This window comes from Pristis pectinata, chromosome 1, assembly GCF_009764475.1.
Source record: "Pristis pectinata isolate sPriPec2 chromosome 1, sPriPec2.1.pri, whole genome shotgun sequence".
NCBI classification, from domain to species: domain Eukaryota; kingdom Metazoa; phylum Chordata; class Chondrichthyes; order Rhinopristiformes; family Pristidae; genus Pristis; species Pristis pectinata.
The window spans coordinates 38,176,583-38,201,740 of NC_067405.1; the positions used below are offsets into that span (position 1 = coordinate 38,176,583).

At 39.0% G+C, this 25,158-nt stretch overlaps 1 protein-coding gene across 2 annotated transcripts in view; it reads left to right on the plus strand.

Moving 5' to 3' along the window:
• pla2r1 (phospholipase A2 receptor 1) overlaps positions 1–25,158 on the plus strand; it is a 126,693-nt gene that overhangs the window by 62,467 nt on the left and 39,068 nt on the right. Inside the window, exons 8-13 of one of the 2 annotated variants that reach the window (XM_052028493.1) lie at positions 4,774–4,962; positions 15,188–15,345; positions 18,367–18,468; positions 20,859–20,965; positions 23,349–23,518; positions 23,739–23,950. In XM_052028493.1, coding sequence (XP_051884453.1) covers positions 4,774–4,962; positions 15,188–15,345; positions 18,367–18,468; positions 20,859–20,965; positions 23,349–23,518; positions 23,739–23,950 — 938 coding nt within the window. The remainder of the gene's footprint in view (positions 1–4,773; positions 4,963–15,187; positions 15,346–18,366; positions 18,469–20,858; positions 20,966–23,348; positions 23,519–23,738; positions 23,951–25,158) is intronic. The other variant, XM_052028574.1, reaches the window with a different exon arrangement.

The window sequence follows — 25,158 nt, forward strand, 5'->3', positions numbered from 1 at the left end:
TCTGTCTATACCCCTCATAATTTTGTAAACCTCTATCAAATCTCCCCTCATTCTTCTACACTCCAAGGTATAGTCCTGACCTGTTCAATCTTTCCCTGTAACTCAACTCCTGAAGACCCGGCAACATTCTAGTAAATCTTCTCTGCACTCTTTCAATCTTACTGATATCCTTCCTATAGTTAGGTGACCAGAACTGCGCACAATACTCCAAATTTGGCCTCACCAGTGTCTCATATAACCTCACCATAACATCCAACTCCTATACTATATGAGTATAGGAGTTGGATGTATGAATGCCAGGATGCCTAAAGTCTTCTTTACAACCCTGTCTACCTGTGATGCCACTTTCAGGGAACTATGTGCCTGAACTCCCAGATCCCCTTGTTCCTCCACACTCCTCAGTGCCCTACCATTTACTGTGTATGTCCTACCTTGATTTGTCCTTCCAAAATGCAACACCTCACACTCGTCTGCATTAAATTCCATCTGCCATTTTCTGGCCCATTTTTCCAGTTGTTCCAGATGCCTCTGCAAGCTTTGAAAGCCTTTCTCACTGTCCACAATGCCTCTAATCTTAGTGTCATCAGCAAACTTGCTGATCCAATTTACCACATTATCATCTAGTTCATTGACATAGACAACAAACAACAATGGTCCCAGCACAGATCCCTGAGGCACACCACTAGTCACAGGCCTCCAGTCTGAGAAACAATCATCCACTACCACTCTCTGTCTTCTCCCACACAGCCAATTTCGAATCCAGTTTACAACCTCTCCAAAGATACCTAGTGTCTGAACCTTCTGAACTAACCTCCCATGTGGGACCTTGTCAAAAGCCTTACTAAAGTCCATGTAGACAACATCCACAGCCTTTCCTTCATCTACTTTCTTAGTAACCTCCTTGAAAAACTCTACAAGATTCATTAAACATGATCTACCACACACAAAGCCATGCTGACTATCCTTAGTCAGTCCCTGGCTGTCTAAATATTTGTATTGTATATCCGATCTCTCAGAACACCTTCCAATAATTTACCTACTACTGATGTCAGGCTCACCGGCCTGTAATTACCTGGTTTACTTTTAGAGCCTTTTTTAAACAACAGAACTACATGAGCTACCCCCCAGTCCTCCGGCACTGCACCCGTGGCAAAGGACATCTTAAATATATCTGCCAGGGCCCCTGCAATTTCTACACTAGTCTCTCTCAAGGTCCGAGGAAATATCCTGTCAGGCCCAGGGGATTTATCTACCTTTATTCTCTGAAAGGCAGCAAGCACCTCCTCCTCTTTAATCTCTATATGTTCCATGACACTACTGCTTGTTTCCCTTCCTTCCATATACACTATGCCAGTTTCCTGAGTAATTACTGATGCAAAAAAACTGTTTAAGATCTCCCCCATCTTCTGAGGCTATACACATAGATGACAACCCTGATCTTCTAGAGGACCAATTTTGTCCCTTACTATCCTTTTACTCTTAATATACTTGTAGAAACCCTTCAGGTTTACCTTCACATTATCTGCCAAAGCAACCTCATGTCTTCTTTTTGCCTTCCTGATTTCCTTCTTTAGTATTTTCTTTCATTTTCTATACGCTTCAAGTACCTCATTTGTTCTTAGTTGTCTATACCTGTTATATACCTCTCTCTTTTTCTTAACCAGATCGCCAATAACCCTTGAAAACCAAGGTTCCCTATGCCTGTTAACTTTTCCTTTAATCCTGGGAGGAACATGCAAACTCTGCACTCTCAAAATTTCGCCTTTGAAGGCCTTCCACTTACTGAACACATCCTTGCCAGAAAACAATTTATCCCAATCCACTCTTCCTAGATTATTTCCCATTTCCACAAAATTGGCCTTTCTCCAATTTAGAACCTTAACTCGAGGACCAGACCTATCCTTATCCATAATTACAGGAAGTCCCCTGGTTACGAATAAGTTCCGTTTCTTGAGACTGTTCGTAACCCGATTTTGTATGTAACTCGGAACAGTGTCCGCGCATGCGCACTTGGGCCGGGGATCGTGGCCGCACATGGCCCCAGCTGCACATACGCACTTGACCCGGGGTTCCCCAGCCGCATATGCGCACTTGGCCCGGGGTTGGGCCAAAGAAGGTGTACCACCGCCGTGGTAGGATCGGGGTCCGGGCACGCTTAAGAACCGACCACGAAGGTCGGTCCGTAAGTACGGGCGTTCGTAAGTCGGGCATTCATAAGTCGGTGACTTCCTGTAACTTGAAACTAATGACATTATGGTCACTGGACCCAAAATGTTCACCTACACTTACTATTGTCACCTGACCTGTCTGGTTCCCTAATAGGAGATCAAGTATTGCATTCTCTCTCATTGGTACCTTTAGATATTGATTTAAAAAACTTTCCTGAACACATTTGACAAACTCCAAGCCATCCAGCCCTTTCACAGTATAGGAGTCCCAGTCAATATGTAGAAAGTTAAAATTCCCTACTATTACAACTTTCTGTTTCTTACATCGGTCTGCTATCTCTCTACAGATTTGCTCCTCCAATTCTCTCTGACTATTGGGCGGTCTATAATACAACCCTATTAGTGTGGTCACACCTTTCCCGTTTCTCAACTCCACCCATATGGCCTCAGTAGACAAGCCCTCCAGGCCATCCTGTCTATACACAGCTGTGATATTTTCCCTGACTAGTAACGCCACTCCTCCACCTTTCATCCCTACCCCTCTATCACGTCTGAAACAACGGAACCCCGGAACATTAAGCTGCCAGTTCTGCCCCTCCTGCAACCAAGTCTCACTAATAGCAATAATGTCATAATCCCACGTGCCAATCCACGCCCTAAGCTCATCTGCCTTACCTACAATACTCCTTGCATTGAAATAGATGCCCCTGAGAACATTTCTATCACGTACAACCCTTTGATTTCTGTCTATACATGCCATCCTCACATGACCTTTATCCTCCTCCTCTTTTCACTATCTGCTCTAACACTCTGGTTCCCCTCCCCATGCAAATCTAGTTTAAACCCTCCGGAGCAGCACTAGCAAACCTATCCACAAGTATGTTAGTCCCCCTCCAGTTCAGGTGCAAACAGTCCCGTCGGAACAGGTCCCACCTTCCCTGGAACAAAGCCCAATTGTCCAGAAACCTGAAGCCCTCCCTCATACATTAGGGACATTTAAGAGACTCTTAGGTAGGCACATGGATGATAGAAAAATGGAGGGGTATGTGGGAAGGAAGGCTTAGATTGATCTTAGAGCAGGTTAAAAGGCCAGCACAACATTGTGAGCCGAAGAGCCTCTACTGTGCTGTAATGTTCTATGTTCCATAACAAATAACTTCTTGTGAAGTTCAGTTTGGTCTTGGGACATGGCTAAGGAAATATTTAATATAGATCTTGGTTACTATGTGGGCATTTAGGAGGCAACTACGTAATGTGGGATGAATTAGGATGTAAACCAGACCTGCTTCCCATTTGGTATTTTATAGAATCTGGCAGATTTACTGACCACTTACTGACAAAAGAAATTACTGTTTTAATGAAATTCACATTGACACATTATGATGGAATTTCTCAATTGTGAAGTTCTCTGCATTGCACTTCTTCTATTTAATCCGAACTGTGTGTCAGCTGTAATTCAGCTGATGGCACTCCTGCTCTGTCAGACGGTTGTGGGTTGTAGCTCAGTGCAAACTGAAGTAGGAATATCAATGATCCCTTAAAATGGAAGGAAAGTTGTCTTTCCCTTATGACATAGACATGGGATGCTGGTTTTCCTGTAAAGCTATCTTACAGGCCATGGGGTCAGGGCCACATTCATTCGTGCTGTTGTCACTGTGAAGCCTTGTGCATCATAATGACTGGGTGGAACTTGAGAGCTTCTGCTGCGTGGGTCAGACCCATCTAAGGTCAGGCCTGGGCGGGTCGCTTGCCGACACAAAATGCAATCTCAAAGAGCTTTCTAAAGACCTGCTATAGGCAAGATGGGCTGCAGGATTCTTTGAAGTACCATCATTACCCCAACCTCACTCCCTGATCTTGAAGGGCCTGTTCAGTACAGCACAGAACAGGCCTTTCAGCCCACAATGTTGTGCTGACATAGCTAATCCCTTCTACCTGCAGAATGCCCATGTCCCTCTCATTCATGTGCCTATCCAAGCCCCTCTTAAAAGCCCCCAGTGAATTTGCCTCCACCACCCTATCTAGCAATGCATTCCAGGCATCCACCACGCTCTCAGTAAAAAACATCCCCCTGACGTTTTTAGGAACAGGCAACTGGCAATCCTGTATTGTATTTTCTTTTTTCTTCTTTCACTTGTTTGATGTTATTTCATACATAATCTATGGCTATAGGAGACATAGGAGACACTGGGCCTGTGCTGCTCCTGATATACAGTGAGGCTTATTATGGTCCCACCCTAAGTGTTGGAGTACAACGTAGGCATCACTAATACTAGCACATGCTTCAACATTGAAGGTGCTGTATAGTTGAGATGTTAAATCAAAGCCTCTTTCTTGAAATAGATGCAGAGGGTCAATGGCAATATTTGGAAGAAGAACTTGGGAGTTTTCCTGGGACCAATATTTATCCCCGAACTACACCTGAAATTAAATCATTATCATATCACTGCTTAGGTTACCTTGGTGTTTGCAAATCTGGCTGCTATATTTTTAATGTAACAACTGTGACTAGTATTTCACAAGCTATAAAGTGCTTTGGGGTGTCTTCTGGTTTTCAAGAGTGTTATAAGAATACAAGTTTCTTTTCTATTGGCTCGAATGACAGAATTCTGGCAGTACAGGGCTACTCGCTGTGATTCTGGCTGGTTTCCTCACAATGGCTTCTGCTACAAAATGTATAAAGAAGATCTGAGCTGGAAGGATGCTCTAACATACTGTCAGTTAAATGGAAGTGAACTTGTTAGTATGCACTCCTTGGCAGATGTGGCTGTCCTCATAAAATTATTTATAAATGGTGAGTACACACTTGTGTTGTCTGCTTTAATTGAATTCTTTGATAAAGGAGTGGAGAGGGTTGATGATATTAATGTGGCTTATGCCATGTTCAAATGATGGAGGATAAGGTACCTCAAACAGGAGAAACTATTTCCACTGACTGGAAGCAGAGGCACTGCTTTAAAGTTATCGACAAACAAACCATGAGCAGTGCAAGGGAATAATCTTCTAAGCAATGCATTATTGTGCTTTCACTGCCTGAAGGGGTAGTATTAGTGACTTTTGTAAGGACTTTCAAAAAGGAATTGGATAAACACTTGAAAGGAAAGTATTTACAGTGCTGGAGGAAAAACGTACCATTAAATCTGCCTCCACCAGGATATATATCACAACTTATTCTATAGAAAAAAATCTTTGCTTTACCTTTGCTCCTTTTGGGACTAATTTGAAAACTTTACCAGAGTTGGGGCACAGGCATGATAGATAAATGACATTCTGTTCTTATCATTTCACGAGATGTATTTGAGTTAAATAAATATGTTTATAAAGCTATCTCTCTCCTCCCTCAGCCCTTGGGGCACAAATCTTTACTTTTAATATGCTGGGAAAGGTTGACTGAGGGGAGGGTGTTGAAAGAATCTACATCCATATTTGTAATGCAAACTGTTTTACTCAGAGTACTATATATCCTTTATCAGCAGTAGTACTTTATTTCTGTATCTCCCAAAAAATCAGTTTGGGCTGCAGCAAAATATTGAAGCACCGAGTAATTTTACTTCATTGCTTTACAAATTAACTCCTTTTGCTATTAACTACAAAAATATGTACTGTCTGTTATAGAGTCATAAAGCACTACAGCACAGAAACAGGTCCTTCGGACCATCTGGTCCATGCCAGACTGGTTTTCTGCCTAGTCCTATCTACCTGCACCCGGACCATAGCCCTCCATAACTCTCTCATCCATGCACCTATCCAAACTTCTCTTAAGTGTTGCAGTTGAACCCGCATCCACCACTTCTGCTGGCAGCTCATTCCACTCTCACACCATCCTCTGAGTGAAGTAGTTCCCCCTCAGATTCCCCTTAAATATTTCACCTTTCACCCTAAACTTATGACCTCTAGTTCTAGTCTCACCCAACCTGAGGGGAAAAAGCCTACATGCATTCACCCTATTTATACCCCTCATAATTTTGCATACCTCTTTAAGAGCTCCGTTCATTCTCCTGCGTCCAGGGAATAATGTCCTAACCTATTCAACCTTTCCCTATAACTCAAGTCAAGTCCCGGCAACATCTGTGTAAAATTTCTCTGCACTCTTTCAAGCTTATTGATATCTTTCTTGTAGGTAGGTGACCAGACCTGCACACAATACTCTAAATTTGGCCTCACTAACGTCTTATACAACTTCAACATAACATCCCAACTTCTGTACCCAGTGCCCTGATTTATGAAGGCCAATGTGCCAAAAGCTCTCTTTATGACCCTATCTACCTGTGATACCACTTTCAAGGAATTATGGATCTGTATTCCCAGGTCCCTTTGTTCTACCGCACACCTCAGTGCCCTACCATTCACTGTGTAAGACTTACCCTGGTTTGTCCTCCCAAAGTGCAACACCTCAAACTTGTCTGCATTATATGCCATCTGCCATTTTTCAGCCCATTTTCCTAGCTGGTCCAGACAACTTTGTTGTTAAAGTTAAGACCAGTCATATGAATTAAAAATGAGGACTGATTTGCTTCTGCACAGCTTGATTTGACTTTGCCATCTAACTTTGGACAAATGGGCTATTTGGGATCAAGGCTAGAGATGGTGCACATCTTGTAGAAGGAGCCGGCTATGGAAATGAATACTAGAATGACTGCTTGAAGCTTATGTTCACTGCAAAACAGGAAGAAGTTTAATGACCTCACTAGAGCAGCAAAAATGCCTTACCTGCTCTCCCATCCATTTTCGAAATTTATCCCTTCATATCTTTACTCTGCAAATAGAATTAGGGCTGAAACAGATAGCAGAAGTTCAACAGAAGTTGACCCAACTCCATGGTTGGGATAGTTGCATATTTGTGCATATGGTCTTGAAAAAAATAATGTTTGTCTATTTCACTTTTACATTAAACCCAGGCTATCCAAAAGGACATGAGATAGATGGCCAAGTCTACAAAACCCATTGCAATCTATGTACAGTCAATGCAGGAATGCAGTGTCTTCTGAAGACAAATGTTGATGTCTAGACCTCTGGGTTTCATGTATTTATAGAGAACATATTATAGATTTATAGACGATTTATAGAGAAAAATAACAACGTCTTACCAAATGATTTGAAATACCACTGAATGTCTGCAGAATCTACCTTGTACCATAAGATCTGGCCTGATGTCATAAGGTGTGAGGAGAGAATTTTGCCCCACGTGAAGCCACCGCAGTGAAGCTTGCAGAGTTTTCACCCAAGAACACAAGGACACAAAAAGAAGAGCAAGAGTAGGCCATCAGACTCTTCAAGCCTACCCAACCATTTAATATGATCGCGCTGATATATACCTTAACTCCCCTTCTGTGCTATTTCTCCTTGCCCCTCTCTTCTTTGATGTATCAAATCTATTGGACATTTGTCTGTGTAATTTATCCCATTTTTTTAAAAAGCTTAACTTAAGTTGTATAAAGTCACAGGATTTTTGGCACAGGCGGTACACATAATCTCTTACACTGAAGTGGGTAAAGGTTATAGTGGTGGCCACCTTAGAACTAAGGTTTGTTTTAAAATGAGGTTATCTCTGAAAAGGTTATGTTTCTGTACCAATATTCCACTCTTTGCTCTGGAATCACAGTTAGTTTTTGGGCCTTTGTTCATGATTTCATTAAACTTTACAAACATTATAGCACAGGTCAATCTGCCTATTCTTCTGATGCCAACTCTTTCCTGAAGCATTTCCCTCCCTGTTTTAATTGCAAGTTTTACTTAAGCAATCCAAAGGACTTTGCTTCATGTATGCCCTATGCCAAAATACATAGTTCTCTATCAGCTCTTGTACAGGGACTCTGAAACGTATTTTAAAAATGTGCATGGTGAAGGAGCAGCAGCATTTCAACCTTTCAGTTCAGATACAGTCCAGGCTGACTGTGAAAGCTGTGCTTGAAACTAAATTGGATGATTTGTTGCCTCATAAGCATGGATCATAAACATTAAACTCTCAAAGTTTATTGTCATATACACAAGTACAGAGAAACAAAGGACTGCAGATGCTGGAATCTAGATGAAAAACACAGAGGGTCCTGACCCAAAATGTTGACTGCCTGCTTTTCTCCACAGATGCTGCCTGGCCTGCTGAGTTTCTCCATCATCATCGTGTTTTTCATTTACACAAGTACATGTATGCACAAGTGCAATGAAAAACTTACTTTCACCAACATCACAGGCATATAAGCGGCATTCACAAGAAAAACATACATTAAGCATAAATTATATACAATTTTTATAAGAAAGAACACAATTAGAATAAAAAAACAAAGTCCATTTTTATACAAAGAGATCAAAGTGGTCAACACACACAAACTGCTGGAGGAACTCAGCAGGTCAGGCAGCATCTGTGGAGGGAAATAAGTGTCAACATTTCGGGTCGAGACCCTTCATCAGGGCTGGAAAGGAAGAGGGCAGAAGCCAGAATAAGAAGATAAGAAGGCTGGGGGAGGGGAGGGGGAGGGGAAGGAGCACAGGCTGGCAGGTTGGGGGGGTGTGTAGCTGGGTGGGGGAGGGGGGAATGAAAGGGAATGGTGTAGAAGCTGAGAGTTGATAGGTAGAAGAAACAAAGGACTGAAGAAGAAGGAATCCGGTAGGAGAGGACTGTAGGCCATGGAATAAAGGGAAGGAGATAGGGAATAGATGGACAGGTCATGACGGCAGGGGTGAGACGGCCACAAGAATGAGGGAAAACGAAGGGGAGGAAGGAGGGGGGAAAAGAGGGGAGGAGTTACTGGGTTAGAGAAATCGATGTTGAAGCTGTCAGCCATAGTGTTGCTAAACTGTAGTGATTAGGATTTTGCTAGTTGGTTCAAGAACCGAATGGTTGAAGGGAAGTAACTGTTCTTGAACCTGGTGGTGTGGGACTTCAGGATTCTGTACCTCCTGCCCAATGGTAGCAGTGAAAAGATGGTATGTCCGAGACAGCGGTGACCTTTGACAATTGATGTTGCTTTCTTGAGGCAATGGTGAGGAGGGATGTGCTCATGATGTATTGGGCAGAGTCCACTACTCTCTGCAGCTTCTTACGTTCCTGTGCATTCAAATTGTTGTACCAGACCATGATTCAACCAATCAGGATACTTTCAACAGTACATCTGTAGAAGTTTGTTGGAGTGTTTGATGACAAGCCAAACCTCCTTAAGCTCCTAAAAAAGTAAACATGCTGGCATGCTTTCCTTATGATTTCATCAATATGGTAGCCCAGGACAGGTCATCCAATATGTTAATGTCCAGGAAATTAAAGCTGCTGACTCTCTCCACCACTGATCCCCCTTTGTAGACTGGTGCATGTTCACCATTCTTCCCCTTCGTGAAGTCAGCAATCAGCTCTTTAGTTTTGTTGACATTGAGTGAGAGGTTGTTGTTGCACCACCATTCAACCAGGTGTCCATCTTGTTCTGGTAAGCTAACTTATCACCACCTGTGATTCATCCAACAACAGTAGTGTCATTGGCGAATTTGTATATGGCATTGGAGCTATGCTTAGCCACACAGTCATGTGTGTAGAGAGAGTAGAACAGGGGGCTAAGCACGCAGGCTTTCTTTTTCAATCTTTTTATTGAATTTCAAGTTAATTCAAATTAATGTACATAAGATTAATGATTATACATATGATACAAAGAGGTCGGGATAACAATAATAACAGTTAATATTTATACTCACAAGGAGTAAAATATGTAATCTAGACCTCCTGCACTCTTGCTAAGTGTACATGATGGGAAACAAAATTATTGAAAAGAAATTTAATTATACAAAGATAAAACCCCCAGATCAAAAAAAAAGTATAATATTAAACAAAAGCAAACCAAAAACTTCAAAGAAAAAGAAACTGGGCTGGTATTTCTTAGATTAAAAAAAACACATTCTTATGTCGTCAGCTCCGCTCCTCTACATTCAAAGGTTATTGAAGGGGATTCGAAAAAGGTCTACTCATATTGTATGGAAATATTGAATAAATAGATTCCAAACTTCCTCAAATTTAAGCGAAGGATCAACAGTACCACTCCTAATTTTTTCTAAGTTTAAACTTGTTATAGTTTGAGAAAACCATTGAAATGTAGTAGCGGGTATAGGGTCCTTCCATTTAAATTGACTCGATCTCTTGGTCAATAATGTAACAAAAGCAATCATGCAACAAGCAGAAGCAGATAAATGGCCAAAATCCATCATTGGTAACCCAAAAATTGCAGTAATAGGATGGGGTTGTAAGTCAATATTCAATACAGTTGAAATAATATTAAAAATGTCTTTCCAATATTTTTCCAAAAGAGGACAGGACCAAAACATATGTGTCAGGGAAGCCACCTCCGAATTACATCTGTCACATATAGGGTTTATATGGTGATAAAAACGGGCTAACTTATCCTTCGACATATGGGTCCTGTGGACCACCTTAAACTGTATCAAAGTGTGTCTAGCACACATTGAAGATGTATTAACTAATTGAAGAATTTTCTTCCATGTCTCTGTAGGTAAAAGTATCTGGAGTTCTCTTTCCCATTCATTCTTAATTATATCAAGTGTCTCTAGACATATTTTCATAATCAGATCATAAATTATTGCTATCAAGCCCTTCTGATAAGGATTAAAACCTAAGATTTTTCCCGTAATTTCAGTTTTATATAGTATCGGAAAAGAAGGTAAAGTGACTTTAAAAAAGTTTCCAATCTGTAAATATTGAAAAAAATGTGATATAGGCAAATTGTATTTATTAGACAACTGTTCAAAAGACATGAAACAGTTATCAATGAATAAATCACGAAAACGTTATTCTTTTCATTTTCAATAAAGAAAAAGCTAAATCAATTCTAGAAGGTTGAGAAAAAAATTAGATTGAATAGGACTTGATAAATGAATTTATTCAATTCAAAAAATTTACAAAATTGAAACCATATTCGTATTGTATATTTAACTATTGCGTTAATCATTTGTTTACTCAATTTAGTAAGTGCAAAAGGGAGTGAGGCTTCTAAAATAGAAGCTAATGAAAATCCTTGCACTGATTCATACTCAAGATACACCCATCGAGGACACAGAATTACATCTAAATCTTGTGCCCAGAAAATTAAGTATCTAATATTGCCCAATAATAAAATCTAAAGTTAGGCAAAGCCATACCAGCATCCTTTTTTAATTTTTGTAAATATTTCTTACTTAACCTTGGATATTTATTCTGTCATATATATGAGAGAATTTTAGAATCAATAGAATCGAAAAAGGATTTCGAAATGAAAGTTGGAACTGCCTGAAATAAGTACAAAAATTTTGGTAAAATATTCATCTTAATCACATTAATTCGGCCAATCAATGATAGAGACAATGGGGACCATTTAGTAAACAATTGTTTAACAGAATCAATTAAAGGTAAAAAGTTAGCTTTGAATAAGTCCTTATGCTTCTTGGTGATTTTAACACCCAGATACGTAAAATAATCAGTCACTAATCTAAATGGTAATTGCCAATAAATTGGGACTTCCATATTTAATGGGAAAAGTTCACTCTTATTAAGATTTAATCTATAACCAGAGAAAGCACCAAACTGAGCAAGCAATGATAGTGCTGCAGAGATATATTTCTCTGGGTTAGAGATATAGAGTAACATGTTATTTGCATATAGTGATATCTTATGGATCCCCTTTTCACGAGTAATGCCAAATATGTTGGAAGAGTCCCAAAGGGCAATTGCTAAGGGTTCCAAGACAACGTCAAATAGTAAAGGACTCAAAGGGCAACCCTGCCTAGTGCCTCGAAAAAGCCTAAAAAAGGGGATCTCTGATTATTAGTAAGTATTGAAGCCATAGGTGTATGATAAATCAATTTAATTGTGGATATAAAATTTGGACTAAAATTAAATTTCTCAAGTGTATTAAATAAATATTCCCACTCAACTCTATCAAACGCCTTCTCGGCATCTAGTGAGATAACACATTCTGGGATTGTAGATGAAGGGGTATATACAATATTCATTAACCTTGTAATATTAAAATGCAAATAACGATTCTTAATAAATCCTGTCTGGTCATCAGAAATAATTTGTGGGTGTACCTTTTCCAGTCTAGAAGCCAATATTTTGGAAAAAATTTAAAGAATACAATCTTATTATTATTTCAAAAGGAAAAAAAAGCGATCAGTCACTCAATAAAATTCTTAATGATTACCAAAACAAGCCATTAAAAAATATTAAAATAAAATAATAAAAAAAAGAGGAAAGTAAACAGCCTTGAAGTGCACCTGTGTTGATGATCATCAAGGAGGAGATGTTGTTACCAATCCTCACAGATTGAGGTCTGCCGATGCTCTTCTTGGGCACCTGTACAATAGATGCCTTTTTGAAGCAGGTGGAAACCTCAGACTACAGAAGCGAGAGGTTGAATATGTCCATAAATACTCCAGCCGGTTGGTCTGCACAGATCTTTAGTACTTGGCCAGGTACGCCGTCTGGACAAGTCGCCTTTCACGGATTCACCCTCTTGAAGGATGCCCAGACGTCAGCCTCAGTGACTGAAATTACAGGGTCATCCAGAGATGTGGGGGCTCGTGTGGGTGTGTCATAGTTCTCCCTATCAATGGGTGCATAAAGGCATTGAGCTCATCCAGGAATGATGGGTCATTGCCACTTATGCTATGCGATCTTGTCTTGTAGGAAGTAATATTGTGCAAGCCCTGCCATAGCAGTCGAGCGTCCGTCTGTGATTCTAGTTTAGTCCGACATTTCCTCCTTGCACTTGCAATGGCCTTCCCGAGGTTGTACCTGGACTTCTTCCATGACTCAAAATGTAATCTTGAATTGGAAATCCCAGAAGTAATGAGAATGCCATGGAAAATAGAAAACGAGTGCAAGAAAGATGTACCTTTTACGTTAGGGGTTCCTGGGACACAGAGAAGGGAGCTTCATTTCAACCAATGGATGGGCAGGGTAGCAGGGTCCATTCATGTTGCTGGAGATATTTCATTCTGACATTTGGTAACCAAGAAGGAATTGCATTCCGTCCAACATTAAGATGTTAGATTGATAACAGGAATACAGATTAGTTAATTTTAACTGCCCAGAGACTTTAATCTTTCTCCACTGCACTTGATTGTGCCAATACAAATTGCAACTTTAACATTTTTGAATATTTGATTGGACTGGAAAATTTGGTATAATTAGCATCCTTAACCTGAAACATCCATTCTCTTATCTCCCCACTGATGCTGCCAGACTTGGTAAAGACTCTCAGCATTCCCAGTATTTACAGTTTTTTGCTCCAAGTAATGTAAACCTCTCCTGAATTTTGAAGAGTTCATGCTTCTTATTTATAGTCCTGTTCCCTAAATATTTCTTGGTATCATTACCTCAGAAAATTTCCTCTCTTCCCATTCTCTAATCTTTCACAACACCTCAGCTTCTGTCTTGGAAGTCTGATTGCAGTTCAGGATCATCATTATGATGATCCATAATGCTCGATCTTCCCTTCGAAACTTGCCCCCACTCAATTGTATTTATGATCTTAACTTGCGTTGGAGGTTCAAAATTTCTTAACCTCAGAAATAGAAATTTCAGGTATCCATGTGGGAAAACAAATTTCTATTTTGTTTTCCCAAAATTGTTTTGCACATATCAATCAGTTTGTCAATTAACTGCATTAGAAATGCCAATATAAATGCTTACCTCGATGGTTCCATTATTGAATGCAGACATAAAAGCATTAAAGCGTATGTAACAACATAAATTATGGCTTGAGGACAGATTTTTAGGAAAAGAATTAAAGAAAATAGTTTTTGGTAAATCTTGCAATTCAGTTTTCAATTGCCAACCATCTCTTCTACACCACCACCTCCCCCGCCCCCCCCGCGACCTCCACACATATACATACACACCCCTTCTTGAAGAAGCTGATCTGCACTAAAGTTCATTTCATGAACAACCTTTGACTCCTTGTCCAAGAAAGAAATCTTTGTCCGTGATGATTATTTCATCTTGATGTTTCGTTGTGGATAAGGACCCTGCCCTGCTGTGGCACCCACACAAAAGTACATACTTGCTGGCAGGAACCATGTGCTAATCAGAAGCATGAAACCTTTCTGGTACTACAATTGAGAGAAGCTAATTCAGACAGAGAATTCTTGATCTCTGCGGTTCAGTTCCACAGTAGATCTTGAACAACTTTCGTCTGAAGTGAAGGGCAGAGTAACATATCACTTGACCAAAGACATCGCCATGCGGCACTAATTCTTTTCAAGTTCACAATTTATTTAAAATCAATAGGTGAGCTGTGAACATGATTCCATTGGTAATTGAATATATTTTCCATTGGAGAAAGTAGTTTTGGGTGGGCCCATCACCAGTTGCTAGAAGTCTCCACCTATTAACTGAGAGATGATGTTGATTCCACATTCCAAATAATTAGCTGAGTACCAGGAATTTTTATGATTGGTCAACAGTCTGACATTGGGGATACCCAATATGGTGGAAAGTATGGCTGAGTATGTTGTGGTCTGCATTTCACTCATACATAGCATTGTCTTACTGCAGACTGATTATGAATACATAGTAATCCCTGTAAAGTGGGCTTGGTATCACAAGCTTCTCAAATGAAGGATGCAAGAACTGAGGCCATATAGTTTAAGCTTAAATGAAAGCTTTGACATGGGCTTCCAAGACATTGAAGCTCTCTTAAACAGCATGCTGGAAGTGCCAAGCAGGTCAGGCAAATTCCATGATGGAGGACACCAGAAATGATGCACATTCATTTCATTAATTCAATGTGAATTAGTTTTAAAGTTTTTTTTTGTAACTGGACTACAATTTATGTTAACTAAGATTCTAGCAAGAAACATAGTTTGCAAGCTTTTAAGACAGTTGTGTAAAGAATTTTCGACTGCAGAGATTTCTCTAAACATTATTGTCATTTGACCTGCTTCTAAGCATATATAGTTGAAGAATAAAGAAAGAAATGCAAGTTATATAATGATAAAGTGATTCTTGAGCTCACTCTGAACTAATTATTATTTCTTTCTGCCAGAAACTGTGTCAGAGGTTTGGACTGGACTAACCAATAACGGAACACCAGCTGTTTTTACATGGTCAGAAGGATCTCCTGTGACGTTTACTTACTGGCATAAGAATGAACCAAGCATTCCATATAACACCACACAACACTGTGTGTCATTGCAGAAGATGGTAAATATATTGACTAATGTCTCATTGCTTTTTAAAAATTCCAGTTACACTGTCTAGTCAAAAACGTGCAAGTACTGTTCAAGAAGTGTTAACTTAGTTGATACTTTATGTTTCAAAATTCAGACATCTAAAATATTCACATCCTTTCTTTTTTTTTAAGTTATAGGGTTTGCTGTAAATTTACAGGTGATTTTGGCAATGGAAAATCCGGTGAATTCTAGGAATTGAATAGAAGGTTCAAGAAGATGAGGGTGGCCTTGTACACAGCTGAAAGAAATGTTCAGATGCACTTTTGGGAGGCAATTGATATATTGGCCTTCATTGCAAGAGGATTTGAGTACAGGAGCAAGGAGGTCTTGATGCTCTTCTACTGAGCCTAGCTGAGACCCTCTGGACTTATGTATGCAGTTTTGATATTCTTGCCTTGGAGAGAGTGCAACCAAGGTTTAATAGACTGATTAGTGGTGCTGCAGGACAGACATACGAGGAGAGACTGGGCCAGTTCAACCTATAATCACCAGAACTGAGAAAAATGAGAGGGGATTCATAGAAACGTATAACATTCTAACAGGCACAGACAGATTAGATATAAAGGAAGGAGGTTCCCAATGATTCAGGATGTGCCATTTAGAAATCAAGTTAGGAGAAATTTCCTCACCCAGAGAAATTCCATTAGAGTCCATGGAATTCTGTGGAACTGCAAAGGCAATTGAGACCAAGTCATTAAATCTATTTAAGAAATAGAAAAGTATATATTTCTTAATGCAAAAGAGATCAAGGGATATGGGGAGTAGGCAATAAAAGAGTACTGAAATGGGTGTGGGATCATGGAGTAAAGGTTGAATGACCTCCTCCTGATCCTATTTTCTATGCTTATATGAACAGATTAAACAATGAAAAAGTTATCATAAGTAGATTGATAGAAGAATAAGTGATCACAAGGAGAATCATAACCAGAACAATTGAAATTACTGGAAGGACTGTTGCCAAATTATTGATTGAAAAGTTCGTAGTCTGTTTTCATGGAAGTCAAAGCAGTTATCATTAGCCATTTGGTTCTGCTGTGCTTTGTGATCTACTGTCAATCTTTTGACAAAAGTGCCAAAAGGTTTTAGTTTGGTCACCTCATTGTTCTGAGCACCAATCGGATTTTATCCAAGACCGTTGCTGATTTGCCAACGCATCAGCACAGATCTCTATTGTGGAAGCCATCAAGTGAAGATGAGGTCAAGCTGTTTAGTTGCTCTGTGAATAAGTTGATTTCCTTTTAGAAATGAAGAAGAATATTCATGTAGCACTTAGAACATGGAACAGTAATAGCACAGGACTGGCCCTTCGGCCCACCATGTCTGCGTCAACCATGATGTAGCCAATCTGGCTAATGCCATCTGTCTGCACGTGGTTTGTTTCCCTCTTTTCCCTGCAAGTTCATGTTTGTGTAAAAGCCTCTTAAATGTTGCTACCATATCTACTGCTACCACTTCCCCTGGCAGTACACTCAAGGCACCTACCACTCTCTATGTAAAAAAAAATTGGTTTGCACATCTCTTTTAACCTTTCCCCCCTCAGCTTAAATCTAAGCCCTCTATTATTAGATATTTTTCACCCTGGGAAAAAGACTCTATCTATCCTCTCTATGCCTCTCATAATTTTATATGCTTCTATCAGGTTACCCCTCAGCCTCTGACATTCCAGCAAAAACAATACAAGTTTGTCCAGCCTCTCCTTATTGCTATTACTCTTCACTTCAGGCAACATCCTGGTGAATCTCTTCCACACCCACTCCAAAGCCTCCATATCCTTCCTGCAATGAGGCAACCATGATTGTACACAATACTCCAAATGTAGCTTAACTAAACTTTTATATGGCGGCAAATGACTTCCCAACATTTATACTAAACTCCCAAACCAAAGAAGGCAAATATGTCTTCTCTACCACCCTATCCACATGTGTTGTCACTTTTGGGGAGCTATGGACTTGCACCCCAAGATCCCTCTGTATATCAAGGCTCCTTAGCGTCTTGCCAGTTACTGTATACTTTCTTCTTGCATTTGACCTCCCAAGATGCAACACCTCACACTCGTACAAATTAAACTCCATCTGCTGTTTCTCTGCCCAAATTTGTAACTGCTGTGTCCTTTGACAATCTTCCTCGCATTCCACAACCTCTAATAATTTTTGTTTCTTCTGCAAACTTAAAAATTAGAGCATCTACATTTTCATCTAGAATATATACCAAAAACAACAGAGATCCCAGCACTGATCCTTGTGGAACACCACTTAGAGGAGATTACAAAATGAGTGTGATGGGGATAGATTACAAATGCTTTGAGTGGATTAATGGCTGTATTTTTCTTTCTAATTCAATCCTTAATGGCTTTAGAAATAGATTTTAATGTCTGGGATAGCATGTTCTTGTACTTAAGCTGTACATTTGAAAACCCACGTGTTATTCTGCAAGAGATAAAATCTTTTTAATCTAAGAGTTCAAAATTTTATCTGACCACTCAGCTCTCTGTCCTTGAAATTAGAATGTTTAATAAATTTTGCAAGAGTGTTTTTGGAACCAATGATTTGGCATTTTATGACACATTGCTTCATTCTCAGAATTACTTATATTACTTCTATTATTCTTAAATGATTGAAAAAACATCGGTTCTTCATTTTTTGTAAGGGAGTAAAAATCTTAACTTTCTCTCTCTAATATGACATAGCTGTCTTGAAAGTATAACTACTTGAATCTATATAGCGTGTTCAGTGTCACAAAATAATACTGAATACTTGTATCTTATTATTTAAACTTCACATGGAGTAATGAATTGGACTTCTTTATCTTAAGCCAATGGAATATTTGCACATGTAAAATCTTTTGCTTTCTTAGGTCAGACCATAGTGAACATGGTGAATTTTGTGAAGCTGAATGTTTGCAATTCGATAATTAGATATTTCGGCAAGCCCTGTGTTGTGGTTGTAGAACGGTTACTGTTTGTTACAAAAATTGTGTTAATTTATTTCAATAGAACGGCCAGTGGAAAGTTGAAGACTGTGAGGAAAAAATGTGGAGCATCTGTAAAAAACCAGGAAAAGTAGAGCAAGATGGAAAGATAAAAAGTTGTTCTAAGGTGGGATATTTCTCGGAATGCCAGATAGTTTTTAATATTTAATCTCAATTGTGTTTGGTTATTGCTGTTATGTGGAACGTGTACACCTTTGGAGGATTATAAAAAATCACTTGAGAGGAATATCTATGATATGTTCCAAACTGTTTTACAGCAATTGAAATATTTTTGAAATGTGGTTACAGCTGTAATGTAGGTGACACAGAAGTTCATCTTTACAAAGTAACAATGTGATGATGGCCATTGTAATGTTTTTTTAACAGGCCCTTCCAGCCCAACGAGTCTGCGCCGCCCATTTTAAACCCCCAAATTAACCTACCCATACGTCTTTAGAATGTGGGAGGAAACGGGGCCACCCGGAGGAAACCCACGCAGACACGGGAGAACGCACAAACTCCTTACAGACAGCGACGGGAATCGAACCCTGATCGCTGGCACTGTATTAGCATTGCGCTAACCGCTACGCTACCGTGTATCAAGGGATAACTATTCCAGGACATTGGGGAGACTCTTCAGCTCTTTAAAAAATGCATCATGGGTCTTCAGTTTGTCTACTGATGGTGCAGCACCCCTTGGTTTCAAACTGGAGGATCAGCACAGATGCTCTGCTCCAGATTTAAACCCAGATCCTGCTCATTCAATTGAGCCAAAGCTAACACAGGACACAGCTGATAATAGACATCCTCATACAGAATAAATAATCTGTTATGGTTTCATTCAATATTTTCTTGGGTTGAAAATCTAGAAGCAGTAAACGTGATTCACATTGAAAAGTTTGTTTTCCAGACAAAAGTAATATATGATGGGATAGAAAATGGGAAGTGCTTTGCCTATTTTTCAGATGTTAAACAACAGGACGCTTTACCGATTCAGCAGTAGGATCCCCGGTAGCCAATACACATAGGCTTTGTATCTTCCTGTAACACCCTTTTGTTGTATTAGGACAGGCATCTAAAATAGCATGATGGTGCTGTGTGTGTAAATTAGCAGATTAATGATGTATCTCACTTTTGAAAGTTCTTCACTAATGATTGGTGCAAGCATTGAGCCTATCCTGCACAGGATCATTTAGCAGCCTCTGAAACCATCAATTTTTTTCTATTTATTCCTGGGGAGCAAAAGGAAAGTTCTTCTTGCTCCTCCTTGCTGCACACACATTTCCAAAAAACTATAACCCTCCCTCCCCCCACTGCCACCCCCAATTGTACTTACCAAATATTGGTCTCCAATCCATACCCAACTATGAATACCATCTTTCATCTCCTGATTACCTGCACAGCAACTAAAGGAATTATTTCTTCTTATTGGACCAATTTGTGCCATGCTATGGGCTGCGATTCTGTATGGACCCTCCTCCCTCTGCTTTTTAGTATGTATTTGTCTTCCATGTTTGCATACTGCCATACAGAACTATGGAGCCCATAGGAGGTCAGATGCCAGTTCATCTAACCTCCACTTCACAACAGTGGCTTTGGAGATAATGAGCCAAACGGCTGGGTGCATACAGATATGAGGCTGAACAACAAGCAACAACCTCCTTCACTCAGGTTCCTTGACCTTTATTAGATAAGTTCTATTGCTTATTTATTATTATTTATTCCTCTGTATATTTATGTTTATAATTAATGGCAGTTTAAAATTTTTGTACTTAGCTTTTACTTTTTATTATTTTAATCTGGTTTACTGCTTTTAAATGTCTATCTGGGACCTCTTGGTTCATTTTCTCATATTTGGGATTTGCCAGCAAGGCTCGCATTTATTACACATTCCTGATTGCCCTTGGTGAGCCATCTCCTTAAACTATTATCCTTCATCTGACATAGTGTAGCAATTGTAATACATTTGATAGTTCGCTAGGCCTTTTCACAGGGTAATTAAGAGTGTGTCACATAGTTGTGGGTCTGGGCTTGCTTATATGCTAGTCCAGATAAGCATAGCAGATATCTTCCCCTGAAGGATATTACTGAATCAAATGGGTACTGATGACACTCTGGTAGTTTTAAGGTCACCATTACCAAGATTTTTTCTCTTCCAGATTATACTTCTTTACTGAATTTATATTTCTCAGCTACTTGGTAGAATTTGAAATATCAGTCTAGGCCTTTGCACTACTACCAAAAAAAACAAAGAAACCTTTTGACAGCAATGAGCTGTCAGAGGCCATCAGGATGGGGCCATGAGTTGTACCATCTGAGGCCTGTCACCACTCACAGCCCAACTCCCCAATGGAAGGGCCGTGGAATGGAGACAATCAGCATAGCTCGCCCCATGGGTGTGGCAGCAGCTAGGTGCTTCTGCTAGATTACCAGAGGGGCCAAGTGTAGGCAGCAGGCAGAATCAAACACAAGCTGGCCCTTTAAGTTGACCAACTAAGGATGGCTTTCATTTCTCAGGAATGGAAAAGATATGAAGACTCCTGCTATAAGATTGACAATTACCTACAAACCTATGATGAAGCTTCAAAAAGATATCGTTGTTCCCTTGTTACCATTGAAAACAGGTAAAATTATGATTCGCAGACAAACTATTTGTGATGGATGCATGAATCAGTTGTTCTGTTTTATTATATCACCAAGTTCTCCTTGTGAATGAGATTAGAATTTACAAACACCTCTGCACTCCCTTCAGGTCCTTGATTGACAGGGCAATGTAATTTGAATTCTCAGAGTTCTGTCCTCTAAAGCAGAGGTTCCCTTTATATTTATACTTATATGAATATTTATGTTCAATGTGTACTTCCAACCCTCCATGAGGGACTAAGTGCACACACCATACACCAAAACTCATAACCCACACATCTTTGTGGAATCTCAGTCAGATACTTGTACAAAACCTACCCCTCACCACTTCTATCTCTTGCATAAAGAATGCAACTGCCTTTCTAATTAATAATTTGCATTTTAGACTTTTTAAAAATGTAGTATCAATTAAAGCAATTGTCAGTAGTGTCATATATCTTTATGAAATTACATTTTGGAATAGTGTAGCAACGCAATTTCAGCCTTGTTTAGTTGAAAAGAGCAAATTGTAGGATATCAGCACATGAAACTGTGTGATCTTGTGGCATTCACTCACAGAGGACATGATATGAGCAGCCTGCAATATAAAGGACATATAAATTCAAAATAAAAGTTTTCCAATGAAAGGTCATCAGCCCGAAATGTTAACTGTTTCTTTCTTCTCAGGTGTTGTCTGCCCTAGGGTTATAGAGTCATACAGCTCAGAAACAGGCCTCTCAGTCCACCATGTCTATGTTGACAATCAGGTACCCATCTATCCTCATCCCATTTACCAGAACGTGGCCAGTAGCTTCTGTGCCTTGGCAATTCAGGTACTTGTCCATGTTGTGGGAGTACCTACCTTCACCAGCCACTTAGCCAGTGCATTCCAGATTGCAACCACTTTTCCAATCTCTTGTCCGCTGGCTGTAGGATCTCTGCTATGGGGAAAAGCTTCCTACTATTTATCTATACCATTCATAATTTCGTGTACCTCTATCAGGTGCCCCCCTCAGCATCCTCCTTCCAAGGAAAACAAATGCATCTTATGCAGTCCCTCCTCATAACTGAAACATTCCATTCCAGGTAACATCTTGGAAAATCTCTGCACCCTTTCCAGTGAAATCATGTTCTTCCTTGAGGTGGCAACCTTTCAATGTAACATGCCTCTCAATGTAGGCCTGAGGTGGATGAATGCAAGAGTTCCAGATTGGAGTCAACAGAGCTTACCATCCAGTCGTCAATATTAATACTTGAATGTTGCTTACTTGACAGCTAAAGTGGACATAATGTTTAAAATGCAGCCTGCCTAGTGCTTAAAAAATTATTGATGACGCTGTAACATCTTGTAGTGTCTGTATATTTCAGCATACTTTTGCCTTTTTGATTGATGCTGTGCATTGGTTGAAAATATTTAGTATCAATTCTTTATTAAGCTGAAGACACTTTAATCTCAGTCCATAAATGGTAAGTTCTATTCTTAAAGATTTTGATAAAATTTAATATATTTAACACAGCAGTTCATTAAACGAGGTGTTCTATGATGCACCCTATTCCAATGATTTAATTTTTTACTTGGACTGACAGGTAGGAATTTTCAAAGAATAGAACATTGACAAATCTAAAACCACAGATTGTTAATGGATACTTCCATTTAACCTATGTAATTCCTTTGCTTCTGGGAATATTATGTTATTCATATGCAATAAAAATAATTTATTTAAAATATCTGCTACCATGCCTCTTTTTGCAAGAAAACTAGCTTTCAAAAGAATTTTAAAAGATGTGCACTTTCTTTCTATGTTTCCTCTTGGTATATACAATGTTTTCAGTAGACAATTCATTTAAATCAATGGAGATATGGCATTCTAATAATATAACAGAAAATTATAAATACCAGGTCCTGCACAAGTTATTTTAAGCTGTTCATCACAGTTGTCTGTAATGTCAATCTTACCAAATCTAGCAAACCTCTCTGACTACATTTTGTCATTAAGTGTACATGTTGAGCTAACAGACTAATGTTTGGTTAATTATTGTTGTTTATTGTTATGAAATAGTGGATAATCTCAGAAAAGCACTAACAATGGAATTTGTGACCTCCAATACTCTTTGAGTATATACATGATGCCCCATTCACAACTATAAGGAAAGAGTTACACACACCTTTAGAATATCACAAAGTATAAAGTTGTACAGAACCAGCGGCGCAACACGACCTGAGATACAATTAAGGAACAGGTTAGAAATTGATGTATTTTGAGGTACATGGGAAGTCAGAAGAAAATGAATGGGAGCTGTGTCAATTTCCCTGAATGTTATGGAAATTATAACTCAGTTACTGTTTCTGTATTTAAACTTTTGAGTTTTCCCTTGTTTCCATAGATTTGAACAAGCTTTCATTAACAGTTTGATCAGCAATTTTGCCAAAGAAGAAAATAAATACTTCTGGATAGGTCTTCAGGATAGGAACCATACAGAAGAATATACTTGGTTAACAACAGACGATAAGAAAATACCAGTTTCCTTCACAAATTGGAATAAAAATCAACCAGGTGGATAACCAGTTTGTAATATTTATTGCTAAAGAATGTTAACTATTGCTAAAGAGTGTTACTTCCAACTTATGCACTTGTCTCATTTGCAAATATATACATGTATGCATCAATATTTTTTTAGAAAGATTAGTGATTTGCAACTCCAATACTTTATGGTGGTTGACAAAAACTATTTGGAAAGTTGTTTGGTATCTTCTGTATTTCCTTTGCTTTTCAGCTTATTCAGGTGGTTGTGTTGCATTGGTAAGAGAAAAATCTCATATACTTTGGGAAGTTAAAGATTGTAAAACCTTCAAAGCCATGTCTCTGTGTGAGGAAAAAGTTACATCTGGTGTAAAAGTGGAATCCTTCCCTAGTCAAACCAAGAAGGCTAACACTAAATGTCACTTTGGATGGGAATCAAGATCAGACCTTCGCAACTGCTTCAAGGTGAAAACATTTGCTTTTAGGATAGCTGCTGGAAGAGCATAAGCAAGTTTTGTTTCACAATTTTTGCTTTACATGTTACAGACGACAGTGGTAGAAGGTTTAACTTAGTGCTGTATACCAAAGTTTAATTCAGATCTTGATTAAAGATAAATAATAAAATAATATAACTGCTGATATGTTCTTTTAAATCAAACTGTAATATTCTACACATACCTTAAAAGCCAAGTGAAGATTATTTTAGTTTGGATTAATGATCATTTGAAATAGTTTTGTTAAATTTATTGAATTTAATGTTGCTAAACAATCAATTTTCTTAAAATTGTTTGCAAAATTTAATTTGACTCCACTTCAATGTTGAATTTCATAATTTTTCTGTCATGAATTTGCCACCCATTTGCTGGAGATTCCACTTAAACTGGTGCCTTGAGCTAACTCAAGGGAATGGGTGTGGGGTGGAGGATGTGGAAGGCTTGTGGGAGAAATAATAAGAGGAAGAATATGTGAGAAGTGATGAACAGTATGGAGAAGAACATTGGAAATGGATATAGAAAGCTGTCACCATGCAGGAGAAGGTGATGCAGTTTTCATGCAGGGTGCAAGTTAAATTGCTTACCGGTCTGGTCATATTGCAATCATGTCATATTGCAAACGTTGCATCATACCAGCCTGAACCACCTTACTTTCACCTCTGCATCTAGGGATGTGCAGTAAATCTGACTTTATCAGGTTCATTCAGAACTCAAGATCAAAAAACTAAGATGGAAATTCTTAAGCTATAGCTTTAGAACATAGAAACTTGAGAAAACAGGAGAAGGAATCGGCCAGTCGGTGCCTCAAACCTGACCCGCCGTGCAGTATGATCATGGCTGATCTGCCCCAGACCTCATCTCATCTTTTATACCAGTTTCTCATAGTCCCTAATTTCCTGATCTTTCAAAATTTTATCTCCTTTAATAAAAAACAATGACCTAGCCTCCACAAACTCCTGAGTAGAGAATTTTAGAGATTCATCACCCTGTAAAAAGAAGTCCCTATGCACCTCAGTTTTAAGTGACCATCCCCAATCTTGCTAACTATGTCTCCCCATTTGAATTATCCCACTTGTGAAAATATTTCATCATCAACGATGTCAGTACCCCAAAGGATCTCACATATTTCAGTAAGATCACCCCTTGTTCTTCTAAACTCCAAAGAATAGAGATCAAATT